Below are 20,010 nucleotides of genomic sequence, written 5' to 3' on the forward strand. Positions count from 1 at the left end.
TTGTTGTTACAGGAGGAAACGCACATGTTGCCTCATAAAGTTTGCCTTCAGGGCAAAAATAAATAAATAAATAAATCACAGAATGATTCCTGTTTCCTGGCAGATAGATAAGGAACCATTATGTCAGTTTGTCAAACGTTATATTTATTTACCAGAGGCCACACTGTAACACTGGTGCTTCCTTTAAAGTCAAAAACAGTTTGAATCTTTTTCCATGTTTGTGAACCTCTAAAACCATTTTGTGTTGAATGTGTGTTATTAAATAAAATCAATGACCGTCATTTGTTAGAAGCAGTTAGGATTTGTTTTCTTTTCTTTCATAAATTGAGTAAAAAGACTATCAGTGATAGAAGTCACAGCTTGATCTGACTAATGAAAAAAGTTGTTTCTACTTCTTATCCTCTATTTATGTGTAATTTGCTCACTAAATATTTTTTTAAATATGTTTTCAAAATTAAAGGTAAAGGGTTGACTAAAGGTTGCTACACCAAAATAAATAAATAAAAAAGTAATTAATGAAGTACAGTCCAAAATATTTTTTTATATGTAAATTAGGTTCTGCCCTTGGATGTAAAATACTACCATTCATTCGAAGTAGGCAGATGTATTTCATATAAAAAAAATACAAAATAGAACAGAATAAAATATTTTTTAGAGATTTAGCTGGTTCTAGCTACAAATGCTGACACCAGCAAAAACACAGCAAAGAATTGCAAATTTGTTTTTGATTTAGAAGTTACTGGAAAAATAACAAGTATGACTGGATTTTATTAAGTTGAAAGTCAGACACTTTTTGTATATTTCACACATACATTTCAACACTGTTTAAAGTTAAAGACAACTGGAAAAATAGTGATTAAAAACCAGCATTGGGTGAAATTGTAGTTCTGTGTCAGTGATTTAAATAACTTCTACTAATGCACAACAATAGGGACCAGTACACTTGTGTTTTTCAGCCACTGCACTTGCTAAAGGTCAGTGAATTTTTACATGACCCAATTTTACCCCAAATTCTATTGCTGGAGATTTGTTCTCAGTTTGCAGTTCATAACCGTACAGAAAGGATATAGCATAAACCAACCACAAACAAAGATCATCAGAAACCGTAACCTTGCTGATATTCATTTAGTTTTCCGTTTTAAATAGTTTTTACTTTTTCATGACTAAACAGACTAAGCATGAATGCAGAAAGTGTCATAGAGCCCAAGGCCAGCAGAACATTAGGAGTAATTTATTCAAATAAATGTTTCCTTCTCTGCATTGAATTATTCTTAGTTTGACTTTTAACATAGGAATAACTGATGCAGTGGCCTTTAGCAAAAGGCTATAGATATGTATGTGTGGCCAACCATGTTGTACCATGACAGTTCATGCAGGCTGCTGGCCTCTCTATATGTTTTTTTTAACTGCAAGCCAGATCATATCTATTTAGAACACAGAACCAGACATCCTGTATGACCCCTCCTATACACACGGGATGTGTCTTATAGTTATTTATTTGGCAGATTTCCAAAAGGCCTGGAGGAGTGAGTTACATAAGGTGGCTTAGCATGTACATTCTTCTGCTCCGGCCATGTTATCATTCCTTTTATATTTCCATTTCCACGTCGTTGCTGTTTGTATTAGTGATGTCAGGAAAAGGGCAAGTCAACAACATGTCCTTCAATGTGTTGTCCAGTGTTTGCAATCACTTTCCAAAGGGAGGATCTGCTGTGATTGCTGTCATCTCTGCACCCCGGGGCAGAGAGGACGGGCGTGACCATCCTCCCATGTGCAGCACTGAGTCTCTGCTCACAGGCAGAGGCCATCAGGAAGAAAACATGGAAAAAAGTAGGAATTATTAAGTTTTTAACAGCCTTTTTGAGGCCAGTGAGGACTTAAATACAATAACAGTTGAAGCTGTGAGGTATTGTGCAGACTGGTGATGGACAGAGAGGATGAAAGGGGAGGGACACGTTTGAAGAAGAACGTGGGAAGAAAGACTCAAACAGGAAAACAAGATGTTGCTGAGGACTTTACCTTGAAGCTCCGGGGAAGAGCGCGTACATTTGGTCAGGAGGAGGAGGAGGCAGGGGCTGGAATTTGTGCGCTCAGAAGCAAGACGGAGGAAGAGGAGAAGGAGGAGGAGGAGGAGGAGGAGGAGGTAGAGGCTGAATCACAGCGACAGCTGGAGTTTGTGAGAGGCAGTGGGCTTTTCCGGAGAATGAATGATGAGGGACAACAGCTCCACTTTCTCGTGCACCGGAGGGTTTTTATCTGGATTTTACTTCCACTAAGTCGGCATTTTTAAACTGGATTGTGTTTGTTTGTAAACTCCAGCTCTGTGGCTATGCAGGTATGGTTTGGTTTATGGTTATTTATGGCTTTCACATTCACAGTTTCTCTTGTATGAAAATAAATCTTTAATGCATGTGTGCATGATGGCTGCTTCAATTCTTTAAAAACAATCAAATAAGTTTGCAGATTTCTATATGGCTGTAACATAGCAAACAGAACATTTATGGCTTTAATAGGAGAGTAATTTTAAATAAGAAGCCCCACTATTCTATAGTAATTACGCTTTCAGCTCAAATTACCTAATTGCACACATTATAAATCTCATAAAGTATAAGATGAATGTGTCATCTGCATTCATATTTTCCCTCCTTTTGTAGATCATTGCACATTTTCATTACAGAATAAACACATTTTCATTCATTTTAATGACTGCTCTGCGTTAGCAAGTCTTTGACTCACTCTCTTCGTATTCTTTACAATTCAGTTTGTATTTAAAACACAGCAGAGTAGTGAGAGGTAAGCTGTCAGGTGAATCCCTGTTGGGCGTCAGATCATTCTGCAGCAGCTACTGACGCGGTGCATTGTGGCTGTGACATCCATCGCGTTAATTTTTAAATGAAACACTCGTGTTTCACATAAAAAAAAAACAGAATTGTTTTATTTATTTGTGATGTTTCAGCAATGTTTGCACAGGTATTTATGGCTGATTTCCAAATAATAAATGAGGTTATGAGAAAAGTTCATACTTTATTATCTCATTTATACTTATAAAAATGCAAAAAAAAGAAAAAAATCCTATTTAATTAATAATTCTGAAGACTATAATAAATTCTAAGATTGTATAGCAGGTCCTATAATGTTTTTGAGGTCTTTTATGCTCTTTAGCATGTAGCATATTCCATTTTTAGTGTTTTCTCTAATAAAACAAACTATCTTTACACTCTGATGCCGTCATTTTAGGCTTTAATAAAGAGCCCAAATGTATTGGAACTGGTAATTCAGAATAAAGTATTGTTTGAACGGGGAGAAAATAACTCGATGAATGTCTCAAACAAACAGGAGGAAATCAGACGGCGACAGACTGATGAACAAAGACGTGAAGAGAAAGTTCTCTGTGTGTTTCGCTCAGAGCGACTGATGGCCCAAAGCCGGACTGTCCTGTGTAGTTATTACTGCACATGACCCCCCGCATGTGTGGAGCAACATGGCCCGAGACCCCCCGACTCTTTATACGTATGCCTGGATCTGTCAGTCAGAGACTCAGCCTGCCAAGGGAGATTTACTGCACACATCAGCAGCAAGCATCCCGGCCTTCCAGCTCACTGGATCTACTAGAACTACAAACGTGTTTTCCAAAGAGCTGCGTTAGATTTAGCTTATTCACATGTGAACAAATTAAAAATAATTAACTGTAGTTGAGATTATAATTAAAACAAAGACTTGGGTCACATGCATGACTTTTGGCTCCCAGATGGTGCGTCGTCATGGCACAGCTGCAGGCTCTTTTGGATTTTTAAAATTAAGATAACTCCTCTCTTTCTCATTTAAAACGCTTGCTTCCCTGATATTATGCAACCAATTACCTCATGTTCATGCAGTCAACTGAAAACAATGAGTTCACCTTTGAACGAGGCAGAGAAGTTACTCTAATGAACAAAAAGTGTAATAAAAAGACTAGGTATGTAGAACCTGATGATAATCTATGATTAGGTGAGGTTAAAGTTGATGACACTTATATTCAACTGACGATACATAATCTTCTCATATCGCAAATATTACTATAATGAGGTATCATATGAATGATTAGTTCTGCAGCCTCAAATAAAGGAAGTCCTTGGTTAGATCTTCTTCATGACCTTTGTTCTGCTCTTCTGAACATGCATGACTTTCCTCCACATCTTTCCTTCTACAGAACAAAAACACTTTGGTTTGATGGCGACCTTGAATAAACTGAAATGGATGCTGCCTTTTTTTGTCGTGTAATCCTCATAAATCAGTTTTTTTGTGTTCTGTTGATGCTTATCTGGTCTAACTTCTCACAGTTTGAGGATGAAGATTGTGAGATTGGTTTTCTAACAGTTGCCTGTGTGTTTTGTGTGTCTTTTGCTGTTAGCTCCTTGTGGAACCACGCCTGAGGTCCAGCTGCAGGGAAGACGGGCCGCCTCTCATCGCCTCTCAAGGTAATGACTGAAAGCCTGTACTTGAGGCTCAAAATGATCCAAAAAATGATCATGCTTTTTGTTTGACCACTTCCTGCAGATATTTATTTGCACCTACCACCCAGAAGCGTGTCATTCGCTATGGATCGCTGTAAGGTTTTCCTGCCTTTTGTGTTATCCCTGCAGCTCATTGATCAGTGCATTTACAGAGATGAATCAGAATTTGACGTCAAACTTCTCCGACTCCTCCTTCAGAGTGCCCCCATCCTCCCACCCCCAAGTATTCAGGAGCTTTATTGCAGAATTTACCACTAGAAATGGTTCTTTGTGAAGCTCGGCCTTGATCACTCTTTCATTTTCACGTTGCTCTGACTGCCTGTTGGACTAAAGAAACAAACACATTCTAATGCAATATTTGAGCCCCATTCACACTTAACTTATTTGATTTGTATTTCCATAAATAAGTCATATTTTTACAGCCGTAGGCACGATGCAGATGGATGAGAGACAGAAGTGCTGAGTAGGAAGAAAAAACTGATAAAGTGAAAATGGATCAGATGCAAAAGCAGTGAGTGGGAAAATGCACAAATTAAAAAACATCCAGTGGAGAAGGTTACCACAACTTAGGAAAAACTAAACTGGGTAATTTAGTTTTAAAAGACAAGAACAAGCAACAGTCAAGTTGGATAACTCTAAAGTTCTGTGTTAAAGAAGAGACTTCTTTATGTTTTCCTTATCTGCATTGTAACAGACGTGGTGTTGAAGCACAGCTACAGCAGTTCTGCACATTCACACTATAACCCAGACACACTTTGTTTCCTTGTGTTCCACTCATTACTTTAGTCTTGCATTTTTATGTTTAATGTATTCTACTCCATCTAACTGCTAGCAAAACTAAAGCTGGATTTTCAAAATAAAATCAGAAAAACTGACATCATGAAAATGGGCTGATCAAAACACAAATGAAAGCACACAAAAACTCAAACACATAAAATCACACAATCACATTTTTTCATGCATTGAATTGACTTCCATCTATTCTGCACAGATTCTCAAGTTTGCTTTCCCACTTTGGCCCTCAAACCAGCGTGAAGCCTAATAACATAATTTTGCCACATGAGGATCAATCAAATGTCTCATTGAGGATTATTGATAATCAGTGACGTTACCAGGAATATTCCTCACACTGAATTAGAGTTCAGGTTTGGCAGGGAAAAAATAAATGAATAACTGTGCATCCTTTCATGTGCGCAAACCATTAGGAGGACAAAGTGTGTTCAAATTAATGTCCTCCACCTGCTTGTAGTTAAATATAAAGCTGCTGCTTCTGCGTGAACTGACTTGCCACCTGCACCTTTGGTAACTTTGTATCAGTAACAAAGACCTGCAAGCTTCTTGGCATCAAATGGATGGAGCAATAACATGAAATATCAAATAATAACATCAAATAAAAAAGATTAACTTTTCATTTTATCTGCACTAACCACTTTGTTGGAATTGGAGTTAAAGTAGAAGCCCTCTGCTCGATCAAGACAGGTTATCAGTTTATCACAGGGCATCATCTCCACAAATATCTACCACACCACTAAGGGGCAATTCAGACGCTGATTCCTTTAAGAAATGTGTTAGTGTCATGGTGGTGTAGTGGGAAGGCTCTGGTTCAAATCCCGGCTGGGATCTTTCTGTGTGGAGTTGCATGTTCTCCTTGTGCACATGTGGGTTTTCTTCAGGCACTCTGACTTCCTCCCACTCTATAAAAAATATGTTTCATAGGGTGATTGACCCTAAAATGTCTATTGTGTGGCAGAGTGTACCCTGCTTTTGCCAAAAAGTAGCAAGGAGAGGGCCTGTAGCAGCCCCAAGAAAAGGATTCATCCAAATTTACATAAAACAAACATAATTAACCCTAGAGCACTGTCGATGGGTGATTTTCACCCGAGCAAAAGTATTTACGCCATTTTCAATATGCTGCATTTTTCTGAGTGTCATGGGTACATGTGTAAGTCCCACATGTCTCAGGAATGGGTGGACCAAGTCCAAGTCTCTAGTATCATTGCTTTTTTTTGTTAGGAATTTTTTGTTCTCAAATTCCTAATCTTTTAGTAATTTTCGAGCATCTTTTTAGGATCTTCTTGTGCTTAGATTTTTTTATTTTCCATTTACTTCCATAAATCACAGTTTAAAATTTAACAAAAAATACTCTAATTTATCATGCGTTGTCAAATTTAATCAATTTTTCAAATATTTTTTATTGGGTGTATTATATCTGGTAAAAATTATCCAGCAACAGTGAAGATGTAACTTCTTATAGTGAAAGTGATCTAGAGTTAATATATTTTGCATTTTATTCAGCTGTCCAAGATGTCGAAACTTTCATCTTGGTAAAACAAGATAGGCTGAAAAATGTGAGAGTGAAAGTCCGAAAGATGAGTTTGAGAGAACCGCCTGCAGACTTATGTCAAACTTTGTTAACAGCCACACACAAATTCGGTGATGGTAGCGTTGCTTGGGCATCTATTAATTATTTTTTCATTGCTGGAAGTGTGAAGCAGCATCATATTCACAAAACATCCACTGTGGTGTAAGATAAAAACTGGAATGTAGACATAAGTCCTGTGTCTGAAACTGTGAGAGGATTACTCATTTTTATTTAAAAGCGTTCCCAGTGGTCTTTTAATAATGCTTATGCTGTTTTGGGGCAAAATCAGAAAACCTGCATCATTTTCTATGACATAGTTTCTGCAGAGCAGCAGTGATTCATTAGAAATTCACCTCTAAGTTGTGGCTGGGTCTGTTGGTGAGGAGTAAGCCTGTCCCTATACTTCCCATCATCCATCTATTGAATTTACATGCTCCCCCACTAGCTTACAGCCCTTCACACCTTCAACCAAACATATCCTTATATATGTCCTCCATCACCAGAAAAATGCTACAAGAACATGTGAAAACACTATTTTATTGGAATGGGTGTTTAAAATCTATCAGTGATTATCAGGTCTGCAGTACTTTTCTTTTCTTTAAGAAGTCAATGACCTTAATGACAAACATGGTCGCTGGAACTCCTCATAAAACATTTTTTAAAAATCAAATTCAGTATAAAAATTTTAATTTTCACATAATTTAACATGTAAAACTAACTCTTTTTTTAAAGAAAACTTGGGAATTCTTTCTTTCTAGAGGTCAGAGGAAGTGGAACACCCGCTCTATTAACATCAAGATAAAAGGAAGATGACTGCTGCTCACAGAGCTGAACTGTGTAGCTGCTGCTGGGGGGTTCAAATCCCAGGGCAGACACTCATTGTGTCTAAGAGCAAAACACTGAAATTTAAATGAGGAACTTCCATTACTACCCTGCTCCCTTTTTCTAAATCCAATGTGATGTTGGAGTGTTGATGCTCCCCAAATCTTAATGTCTGCAGCTTTTCTGCAGCACGTAGTCCCCAGTACAACCTATTAAAACAGACATAAATCAAATATGAATTTAATTCTTATTTTAATATTCATGCAGACTTAGAGCTTGAATATTTATAATGTTAATTTACCTTTTGGGGGAGGTATTGTTCAACAAGATTTCTGCAAATATACTAATAATTAATGAAGGAATTAAATACTCTTTACATGTAATTTAAATTTACCTAATCTCTATAATCATTCTATTCATGATGACATTTAGGTTAGTTTCTTTTCATCTGCATTTACTTTTGTTTAACCTTCAAAGACAAAACTAGAATTCAGTGGTGAGAAAAATGTTTTTCTCTTCTAAAAATGTTTGAATGCCAAAAAAGGATAATTTTGCAGCAAAACTGTACCAGCAGGTTGATGAAGATATAGGAGGAATATAATATGGCTGGCCTATCAGTTGTTGCCTTAAGCACTTGTCTCATATGTGTTGAAATTAAAGAATTTAATGTTTTTATTTGTTAAAACATCCACTAAAACGTCAGGCCCAGATTACAATAACATGATTAGTACACTGCAAGCACCTGGGAAACAAAGCCAAAAGACGTTTTTATTTATTTTTTACTAAAATATATATAATATTGAGTCATAATGCAGAACTTTTGATCAACTTTAAATGATTATTGATGCATATAGAGACACAAGGAAGACAGTTCTTCAAGATTTCAAAAGCTGCTGAATGTCTTTACTTCTATGCCCCCTTGTGGATAATTGCTTTCCAAGAAAGCAGACATGATGAAAGAAGAGCAGCAATATTTTAGTTTTTTTCATACAGCTTAAAACATTAAAATTAAGCATTTAGCATTAAGAAAAATCAAGATAAAAATATTTAAAGAAAACTAAATTGACACAATGTTGGCCAAATATAAAATAATTGTTCTGCTTAATGATCCTAAATGTTGACCAATCTGTGTAAAATTATAAATAAAACAATTTAATTTTGTCACGGTGAAGCTTGATCTTTATTCTAGACTATTTCTGCTCTCTGAGTCTCTCTGCTGTGATGTTTTCTTGGAGGTTTGCTGTGGTCCTGCACCCAAAGCCACTCCATGACATTGCTTTGCTTTTGCTCCGGTCTGAATATGTCCGTTCCTGTTACCCTTTGTTTTCCTGACTGTGCGTACCTTCCCTTCTCTCCAGTTCAGTGAACAGCATAAATGATTGAGGGAGTCGTGTATTCGGTTGTCAGCTGAGAGACGTTTGGTACTGAACTCAGAGTTTTGGCGTGCGCCTCGACAGCGTCGAGCTGCCTCTCGCTGTTTCAAGCCATGCAGCTACAACACTGCAGGAATAACACAGCAATTAAATATTTTTTTTACTATTTATTAAATTTTATCAAAACTTTTTACATCAGAATCGTACACACAGATGGATACAAAAAAAATACTTTTGTTCTATTTTATCATTTGTGACTTCAAATAGTTTTATTAGTTTAAATTGTAAATGGAATTGTCAATTAAGATTTTTTGCTTTATATCTGTGCAGATTTTTCTTTAAAACAGGCATATTTGTAATGTATCCTCCAATTCGCAAACCAAATTAACAGTTTTGCTCCTAATTGGGTCAAAAATTGTCGACCCACTGCTATGAAGAAGAGGTCACAAGTACTGAAAAAAGGGTAAAAAATAATCAAACTCTGAACTCCAACACGACAAACCTCACTAAATAAATGGAACAGATTCACCTGAACAGAAACAACTGTGAGGATGAAATTAAGAACCTGGTGCGATTCAGAGTAACATGAAAGCAGCAACTAATCACAAACCTAAAAAAAAAAATGAAGCCAATAAGGAACTATCTCTCTCATAAGCAGAAGCTCGAGTCCTTCACCTTTCTCCAGGAGACGAGATTTAACCAATTCACTCCTCTACACGACTCTGCTTCTTCTAAAAGCTCTGGCATCTCTGTTTCTGTTTGTGCTTAAGAGGAGTTTATTAATAAATTATGGATAAAAATATGAAATTGCTGTTTTGTTCAAGGATATTTTTTGGACAGAAGCAGAAAACAGACCATTGGAGAGAACGATTTATGAAAGGAGGCAAAACACAAAGAGGGATTTTACATTTTCCTTTCAATTTTTGTTTTTACGTCTTTATTAGATCCATTTCCCAATTTGAACATGGTTTCCTGAGAGGCACAACCAACAAATCATCATCATCGTCGCGAGGAGACACCTAGCTTGGACCATGGCTGCCCTGTTTCCCAACATCAGCGTCTCCGGGAGCACCGCGGCCCTGCTGGTGACCACCGACCATCCGTTCAACCTGACCGCAGCTGCTGATGTGGAGGGCCGGTCGCTGCCCCCGCTCTGCACCCCCTGCTGCTGTGGCGTCCTCAACCGCACCCTGGCTGTGGCCTTCATGGTCCTCCTGGCGTTTGCCATCGTGGTTGGAAACGTGGTCACGCTTACCGTCTTTGTGCAAACCAGGCAGTCGAGAACGCCACAGGGGTATTTGAAAGGTGAACATTCCTTTTCTTTTTGCAGATGAATATTAAGCTGTGAGGTTTTATTCAACAGAAATCCATCCAAATAAAACACTTTTTATTTGCCAAAAAACTTTCCTATAAGGCTCAATCCGAATTCTTCTCTTCTCCCTTCCCCTTCATTTAGCCCTCCAAATGAAGAGTTATGAAAATGTAGTGTCTCATTTTGGATATCACTTTCATTTGATGATGTCACTAATAATTGTTGGCTTGCTAATGTTAGGGCGGAGCTTCCAGCACTCAAATATACATAACAACAGCGGTTTTATAACTTTAAAAAGGTCATGCTACAACTAAAAGTCTTTACTCACATTTAATTGTAAACGTCTGTGCTTCAGAGTGCACCCACGTGAAGAACAGTGCTTCTCCAGTTTACCCTCACGACGGAGGCCTTTGTATCCCTCCGCTTGAAGGTGGAAATTGAATACATTCTTAAGGACAAAACTTGCACTAAAACTGCCCCTTCAAATGGAGGGGAAGGGAGAAAGGAAGAATTCGGATTGGGCCTCAGAGTTGCAACACAGCCAGAATCTGACCCGAACTCCCTCTCTCCTTTGCCAGTGTCTTTGGCCATAGCCGACATGATGGTTGGTGTCCTGGTGGTTCCCTTCTCCGTCTACACAGAGATCTCTCTGATGGTGACCAGCGCTCCTCCTATCTGGTACCACGGCAGTCCTACTTCTCCAGCTGCTCTCACCTCCCTCGGTGGACCGGTGGGGCCCTGGCAGCCCTGCATGCTGATTGGCCCCGTGTTTGCCGGCTGCACCTTTGTCTCCATCAGCACCATCTTCCTGATGACCCTGGAGCGCAGCGTGGCCATCCTGTGGCCGCTCCACAAGGACGCGTTGGTGACCCGCAGACGGACGCTGCTGCTCATCCTCCTCTCGTGGGCCGCCAGTTTCCTACTGGCTCTAGCTCCTCTCATCTTCAGTGGTAACTTCACGCTGGAGTACAACGAATGCAGTCGTATGTGCAACTACACCCCACTCCTGTTCGGGGGCCGCCTGCCCCCCGACGCCAACATACTGCTGCTCTTCCCTGCATTTGACTTCACCCTGCTGGGGGGCACGTTAGCAGTTAACATTGTGTCTTTCACCAGCATTCGGCTGTACACCAGAAAGCGCAAACTGCTCTCAGAGGGAAGTCTGAGTGACGCTGGGGGAGGAGGGGGCGGCTGCCTTCACAGGCCTTCCTTTTCGGACATCAAGGCCGCCAAGACAATCGGCATACTGACATTTGCCTTCACAGCATCCTTCTCCCCCATCGCGGTGTTTGTGCTGGGGAACGTGGTGGGAAACACCTGGTGTAACTTCTCCTTCTTTGCCTTCTGGATTCTGACGGGAAACAGTTGCTGTAACGTCATCATCTACAGTGTTCGAGACCACCGCTTCAGGAAAGGCGTGACCCTGCTCTTTCAAAGGGAGCACTCCCCTCCTCACGCCGAGAAGACCTGAGGGACACCTTTTTTTAAGCGTGTTACAAATGTTTTATATAAATGTGGCCCAAAGTTTGACTTTTACTCTTGTTCACTTGAATCACTCCCCACTTATATTTGCACTCAAACGAAAGAGGAAAATGGAAAAACAGTTCCAAACGCCATTATCACCTGACTTAACCCTTTAACATCTGAGGCATCACCGGGGAGGCTTAAACACAAAATATTTACCATACTGTAACTTTTCAACCATTAACACAATCAAAGTAATTACAGCAGAATTGTGTTAACAATTAAAAAATCATAACAATTTAAAAATTACAGTGAATCAGAGAACATAAACACTGGAGCCCCAATGTTAAAGGGTTAAGTATGACTTTAGAAGAACCGATGACACTGGAGGTGACAAAGAAAGATTAGATGTGAGCCAGAAGAGATAAAAAATACTAATACATTTCAAATACTTGACATAAAAATGGCAAAAAATAAACAAATCTTTAAAAAATAACTAAAAACATGTGACTCAAAAGAAATTTATATCTATTTACAAATTTTCCATGATGATAATTTCTTCTACTGATTACACTTGAAAAAAAATAAAAAAATATTGTCATTTGTCGTAACTAAAATAGGTTTGTATTCATCTGCTAAAAGCAGGATTTTATCACAATTTGTCTTGAGATGCATTACAAGAAAAAGTAAAAGTGGGAATTGATGCACATTGAGCTGTTCTAGGTGCTATAAATAACTCAAAAAGGGTCAAATCATCCTTGAAATGCAAAAAAAAGGAAAATAAACTGGTTCTGTGATCGGCAGTTTAAGATTGACAAGAAAAGTGAGTGTAAGTTGTTGTGAAAAAAATCTAATTTTTGTTTAATAGTTTTAACCATCATAGTAATTTCCTTCTCAAAGAGAAAATTTTATCATGATTCTGTCTAATTATTTATTTTTAAAAAAGGCCAATTTGAATGAAATCTTTCATTTATGCATTAAATACGAGCTGGGAAATGCGGCTCCTCTCCTGAGAGTTCGTGCAGTGTCAGGTTTTTATTCAGGTCCACCCATCACACATCAGCTCAGCATCAGAGCTTTTATGATGACAGTAAAATTGAGCATCAGAATAAAAACCCGCCCACACTGTGTTGACTATGATACAAATACAAGCTCGTCTGTCAACACAAACCAAAATTTGTCCAAAAATTGCCCAAAAAGTCCATAAACAAGAACTAGTGTGTGAGGGATAAATGACTGATGGTGCAAAGCTGCAGCCTTCATCCATGAGGGGTTATGTGTACGTTTGCTCTCAGGGGAGTTTCCTGGTGTTAAAGGTCTTCTTTGACTTCTCTTTTTGACTCATATACAGTTCATCTGTTCCTGTGTCAGGAAAATGAATGCTGTCAGTGCATGTCTACAACTATGTTGTGTTCATTTAAACTGAAATAAATCTGTTAAAAACAAGCAGACTACAATTTTAAGGGCATTTATGTTTGTTTTTGCTTCCTACGACTTTTCAAAATACAGTGTTTGTCCTGGACCAACATGGTGTCAAAGGGTGTTAGGAAAAAGATCTGTGATGCTAACAAACTGCATGTCCTTGCAGCTGCTCTACAGTTTCGATGCTTCAGCTTCCTCCTTTGACAGACATTTTTTTGGAGTTGTGCACCAGAGGGAATTTCAGAAGCACCTCTCAATTTCCAGAAGTCAGGTTTTTTGTTCTCTGAGCATCTTCATGTCTGCAGCTGAGACAACATAACTTTATTTTGAATAAACTCTCATGATAATCTGCCTCAAGAATCAGAAATGCACTTTACTAGTAAATATGTGTCGAACACCCCATTTAATTCATACATTCTCATTTTGTAAGCGAGTGAATGAACTGTTGGAGCAGATCCTCAAACTTTTCTTTTACAAAATCATCTGCAACCTAAATGAATCTTCTGTGTCAGCTTTAAATATTTTTTTTTTTGCACTACATAATTTTTCTGTCAATAGATTGAGACAAACTTGACAACCTTTTCAAAATACTAAACCTTTTCAAGTAACATAAAATTTAAAAAAATAGATTTTCTCATTAATTTTTGGCAGTAAAAGTAAAATCTTTCTCTAGGTAATTATGCCCAATAAATGTAATTTTTAAATGATAAATGCTCTTTCTGAGAGATAGATCATTAAGATTATTGTAGTTTTGAAGTTAAGGCCTCATACAGTTAGAATAAATAGATGTACAGAAAACATTTAAATGCACCTTAACATTCTAAGGCACTTTTTTAAGAGTATGCTTACAAATAACTTCAATAAATAACTTCACATTTTATAAAATGGATATGAATAAGTTGTCAGCTCAGTTTATTATCCCTCATAGAAATCAAAATAGCTACCAGCAGCAGAAAAGATTTCTGATCTACGAAATTCAGTTTTGTCTAAATTGTCACCTATTTATTTTTTTTGCACAATGATGGCAGAATTTGCTTGTTTTTTTTTTCAATGCGGCGCTGTGAGAAATTATTTGATCTATGATGAACTTCAGGGACTTTATTATTAAAAAAAATCTTTCTGGTATCATTTGTTAATACTTTCTATAAAGTATATGAATATGTTGTTTTTCATTTTAGATACAAGCAAAAAATGTTCACAATGTTTTGTAGTTAAATGGTCTAAATCTGCATCTTGTGTGTGTTTGAGATTTACCGTACTGGAGTGGAATCGCGTTATCATTAATTAATGGTGATTGCATCAGGGATGGTAATAATAATGATAATAATAAATGTGTTTTGGAACATTTCATATTTGAATTTAATGAGGTTCAGCAAGGCACACTGCTGTTACATTCACAGCCTGAGGAAGAGCTTTTTTATTTAATTTATGCTGGAATATTGTTGATGTGTTCACTGTGGGATTAAATGAGTCAGATCAACTAAATATCCATCAAAGTGAGACATTCTACTGCATCCAGTCAAAATATCTAAAAGAGTAAAGTTTAAATGTAAAGAGGAAGAACTGAAAATGAAAATGAAGTGGATTTGTGTGTTACGGTGGAATTTGTGACAGTGGATGAACAATTACGAGGATATTTGTTGTTGTGAGGACATTTAATCTGTCTGAGTGACTTTGAGGCTTTATATCAGAGTTTGCTTTAAAACTTAAGGTTTGAGTCATACTGTTATATTTAATGGTGGTCATTAAAAATAGCATTATGTATTCAGCACAGCCCCAGTTTTACCTTGAAATAAATCATTTAAAAATGTAGCTGCTCGTGTGATGGAGGTCAAGACAGAGCAGAGAAGGAGATTGTGACTGACAGAGGAGTGGAAGCTTTTATACATAAGAATGATTCAGTCCAACTGACTTTGGAAAAGTTCAATATATATAAATATATGTATTTAAAGAACTTCCTCCATCAATTATTCTTGAGGATAAAAAAATGACGTTAAAAATAAAGGAAATAGGAAAATATTTCTAAAAATATTTTAAAAATCAAGTTTTGTATTTTGGAATGACATTTATTGTGAAGCACATGTTGGGATTCAACATACAGTTGATGGACAGCAGAGGTCTCAGACTCCCGGCCTCCTGCTGGTTTTTAAGAAACCCTGCTTCATCTGCTGCTGATTACTGGGATCAGGTGTGTTTAGCCAATAAGGAGCTCGAATGAAAGGTTAGTTAAAACATGTAGGACACTAACGCTCAAGTCCTGGACTTTAAAACCTGTGATGTACACAGACTCATTGACTATAAGAAAAGCCTCCAAAAGCCTCACTGGACACTCTTGATGAAAAAGACCAGAATGTTGTGGCAGCAAACTTTTATTTTGAAAGTATCTGTGACAAAAACACACATGTGTGAAGAGAGACTATATGTGCAGTTTTTTTTTTCTATGACGTATTTAAAAAACAGGCAGCAATAAGTTATTTGCAAGTAAACAAAAACAGCGCAGACGGTCATTTGTTAGTCAGAAAAATTTAAATGTTTGGGATTGGTGTGCCTGATACCTTAAAGTTCCATCACTGCTAGTAATCAGAAGAAATGAAGAGTAAAAAGACTTACAGCTCTGAGGGCTTACAGCGAAACCCATTTAAAGGAGCATTTTAAATCAGTTTCTATTGTTTCTAAATTTTCTTTGACAAATAGAAGTAACTCGACTTGATAAAGAGGTTTTCTTCCGCTGCATGTTTCCTATGTCGAGCACACTTTGTGCTCCTGTTGTTACATCACAAAACAAGCGCACAAAGCATGCACAATGTTGCTGCTGGCAAGAGTCACTGCAGATGATAGGTCAGAGAAGTTTGGAGCCACAGCAAGGTTATGTATTGTTGTTTGTAGTATTTATTTTTTATCCTCTCTTGTTTTTCCTCTCCTAATGAATTTTTAATTGTCTCTCGAAGCTCTTAGGGCAAAAGATATGTGTCAGACATAATAAAGCACAGTGACCACCTGTGGCTGGTGTCTGTTTTTGGCTCAACGAGGAAAGGGCAAAGGCATGGATGGCTAAGAGGGGTGGCAGGAGGGGTTACACTCAAAAACAAAAGTATTTTGCTGTTTACTATTTGACAATTATAACCATATAGGTTTTATTTTTACTGTAATGATTATTTATATGATGTACTGCTATATAAAGCTGCATAAAGTGGTCCCTCGCTATATTGCAATTTGAGAACTGGACTGAGTGACTCTTCCCCCACTTCGTTCCAAACAGGAAGTACCCGCTGGTTCAAAGAAGCCAAAATCCCAGAAATAGACAGCTATTACTTAGTCAATCCAAAAGTATATTATAGCCGAAGAGTTTTGGAATATCCTACATGGAGAATCAATGGGTTCTGCAGCCACGACTTGGCAGGTCAAAAGATAACCTTTGGCGGGATAAATTTAGCCCACGGGCCTTACTTTAGGCATCCATGGTATAAAGATGATGAAGCAAAAATTGTTTCAAAGAAGCTGCGCAGTGATATAGAGCATTTGGGTTATGTGACCGGAACTTCTTTTGTAGGTGTGCATTATTACTGTGGATTATCCCCAGCAGCCAATCGGAATCGAGTATTCAACAGGACAATGGCATAATAAAGTTATAAACTGGCCAATCAGATCCTTCAGAAAAAGCATGCGTTCTTGGGTTGAACATTTGATGCCACATATTCATGTAATTCATGTGGACTTCCAACCAGCACTCTCCTGGTTGGTGAGAGTGGTTACCGTAGAAATACTGACTCAGACCGATTTGGACCAATCACTGCTTACTAACATTGGCTGGTTCCAACATGGCAGCGTCCATAACAGTAAAAAACAAAACGCTACTGAACGTACTTTATTTTGTTGGAGCCATAAGTAAGTAATTTTCTAAGAGTGACATCATATTCACTCGGTCCAGTTCTATTATACAGTCAATGGGTTCCCCTTTCGCTGTTTTTGCTGTTACACAGCTCTTTTTCCGCTAAATTTTATGTTTTCTTTCTTTTCACCAGCATAGTGTGTTCTATGTCCTGATTGGCTGTTGACCTGGTCAATCCTCTGAGTTGTGTCTCTTCACTCTTAAAACACTTGGGTTATTTCCTTAACCCAATTTTTGTGTTCTTCATGTTGGAATGTATTATTTGGCCACTTTTTGGAGCAATATTCTTTTTTTTTTTCTTTTTTTTTTGTAGTGGTTTCATTTTAACCCAATTTGTGGTGTTTTTCTGAGTTATTTTTTTTTTACTATCCTAAGTTCAAATAACCCAGAAAAAAGTTGCACTTTTCAATCTCAGAGTTGGATTAAAAACATTCCAGATTGGGTTGTTTAGTGTGTTATGTATAGAATGCGTCTATCTTGACAAATCTACATTAATTTTCAATTGCAATCAAATCTTTGTCTTTATTCTATAACAGTGGACAGGTTTGAACTTTGAGAGTTTAAACAAGAGAGGAAAGTCTTAAAATGTTCATGTCTGTCTGAGAAAAGTATAAAAGTCTGTAGTGAGGATGACACTTTGGCATAATCCTGCAGTTGTTTTGTCATTCATTAATAACCGGAGCAATCTGTCAACTGGTTTCCCGTGTAATTAAAGTCTGATGATATAATGTATAAAAAATCTCCGTTGAGAGTCTAAAGTAAATAATGGCTTCATCTTCATCACTATTCATCCTGGTTTTATAGTCCCTCACATTGCAGATATGTCAGCTAGATTATTCAGCCATTATCTCAGAATGGTCCCGTGATGCCACCTGCCCAGCAGACCGAGCCACAGAGGGATAAACAGACAGCTGGCCCCGTGTCAGGTCTACCTGGAGTCGGTGCTGACGTTGTTCCCTATAAATACACACATCTGAAAAGTTCATCTTAAGTGTCCACAATAAAGCCGCTATTGCACTTAGCTTGAGTGTTTCTTTCACCGGTCTGTCCTCGAGCTGAGAGGGGGCTGCTTTCATATTTATGGCAGGGGTTCCACCGTGTGTGGAGGTGATGTGATAATAAAACATCTAGATAATGTTCTGACTCTAATGGCTCTGTCAGCAAGGAAGCACCATTTCCCTTTGAATTTGTATCTAAGCATGAAAAAACACATTTGACTTGCTTTATTTTGAATAATATGTTGCTTTGTTAAGCATAGTATCAAGGTTAATATTTAAATGAATGTTTATTCATTTCAGCGTTTTAGTTTTATGCTGTATCAAGCTGATGAGAGCTGAAGTCCCATATGGCTTTACTGCATGGCGGAGACAGAGCTGCTCACTTTATCGCAAGTTATGTAAAGCCCTAAACTAACTGTGGGACAATGCTATAAATAAAAGCTGAGAAATTGCAATATTTAAGAGAGATCTCCACAAATGCTTCTGGACTTCTTTGTCTTCATATCAACCTCTATTATAACAGGCACTAGTACTAAAATAGTATTTGATGCACATATTTTGCCTGATTTTCCTATTGAATATTAGTCCGCTTTAATGCTCAGCATGCAAAAACATAGTTCATTGTGTTTCTGTGCATTTAAAGACTCAATAAAATGCATAAAAAATAGATATAGATTGTGTGAAATATGTTTTTTTTTTGCATAAATGTTTCTTGCATATTTAGATTAGATTAACTTTTATTACCACTGTTTATGTGGGTAAGGAAACAAAACACAGTTAGCCTTTAACCAGAGCCACACAGAGCAAGTTATTTGTTTTATAGACAGATTAGGATTTTGGAAGTACAACAATAAGCACAAATTTGAGTGTATGAAAGTATACAGAAGATAAATAGGATTTGTGCAAATGAATTTACGGCTCCATATTACATACCACGAATTATTAAAAAAACAAACAGTACAGAGAGAACTTAAGTACCTGGTACTGAACAGTGTAGGAGAAGTTTTCCAGATTCCTTGATTTTTTTTTTTTTGCAAGATAATTAATTGTAAATGAAATATTTGTACAATTCACATTTTGGTTTTATAAAATTCAACCTATTGTTGTTTTTCCACATCAAAATAATACAATGGGAACATTATTAGAACATTATACCACACTGTTGGGTTAAAGTGTTTTCACACACACTATAATGATGGACTTATCATTTTTTGCTGACATCACATGTTTGTTCTTTGCTTTGATGGCACTTTTTATGTACGGTTGACTGTGGTGCAGTGGAAGAGTGGTCGACCTCTGATCGGCAGATTACAAGTTCGATTCCTGCCATGCGTCAAAGTGTCCTTGGGCAAGACACTGAACGCCACCGCACCTCTGGTGGAAGGTTGGCATCAGTGTGTGAATGGATGAATGGGCTGTAAACCCTTTGGGCATTCGAGAAAGATAGAAAGATATACAGCATTTATAGTAGAATAAACCTACCTTGCCTCAATCCAAATGGTATTTTCCAACATTAATTATCGATTTATCTAATTTTGAAATGATTTTTTAATTATAGGTCAATTTGATCAATCAGATCTGTTTGGATAAATCCATTACCGGTAATTGTTACACCTGTATTACATTGGGTTAGTTTGAGTGATAAAGTGTTCAGTCGTTGTTTGTGTGATCGTGTAGAAACGGAGTTTGGGAAAGGAGCAGACTATCATTCTTTGAGTGATACAAAGGAACTTTTAAAGCTAACTTTGACAAAAATGTCCCTTTTATTGTCTTAGTTTCTCAGAAAATCCTGAACTGAAGGATTTCCTGTTAATCCTAATCAATAACTCTTAAAATGTATTTCTGTGCAGAATAGTTTTCTACAAACACAAGCAA

The 20,010-nt window shown here is 37.5% G+C and overlaps 1 protein-coding gene across 1 annotated transcript; it reads left to right on the forward strand.

Annotated features, from left to right (window-relative positions):
* The first annotated feature begins 1,776 nt into the window (after positions 1–1,776).
* Positions 1,777–13,862, forward strand: LOC112161097 (trace amine-associated receptor 13c). Its single transcript, XM_024296095.2, has 4 exons — positions 1,777–2,335; positions 4,391–4,457; positions 9,995–10,355; positions 10,941–13,862. Exons 3-4 carry the CDS (start codon positions 10,082–10,084, stop codon positions 11,831–11,833), a joined length of 1,167 nt encoding a protein of 388 aa, XP_024151863.1. The 5' UTR covers positions 1,777–2,335; positions 4,391–4,457; positions 9,995–10,081; the 3' UTR covers positions 11,834–13,862.
* Positions 13,863–20,010: the final 6,148 nt, after the last annotated feature.

Source organism: Oryzias melastigma, linkage group LG3 (genome assembly GCF_002922805.2).
Source record: "Oryzias melastigma strain HK-1 linkage group LG3, ASM292280v2, whole genome shotgun sequence".
Taxonomy (NCBI): Eukaryota; Metazoa; Chordata; class Actinopteri; order Beloniformes; family Adrianichthyidae; genus Oryzias; species Oryzias melastigma.

What these genes read in the sequence shown, in the direction of transcription:
- LOC112161097 (XM_024296095.2), top strand. Translation starts at nt 10,082, where the DNA reads ATGGCTGCCCTGTTTCCCAACATCAGCGTCTCCGGGAGCACCGCGGCC. An exon ending in GCCACAGGGGTATTTGAAAG is followed by an intron (nt 10,356 to 10,940) that starts GTGAACATTCCT and finishes CTCCTTTGCCAG; the next exon opens with TGTCTTTGGCCATAGCCGAC.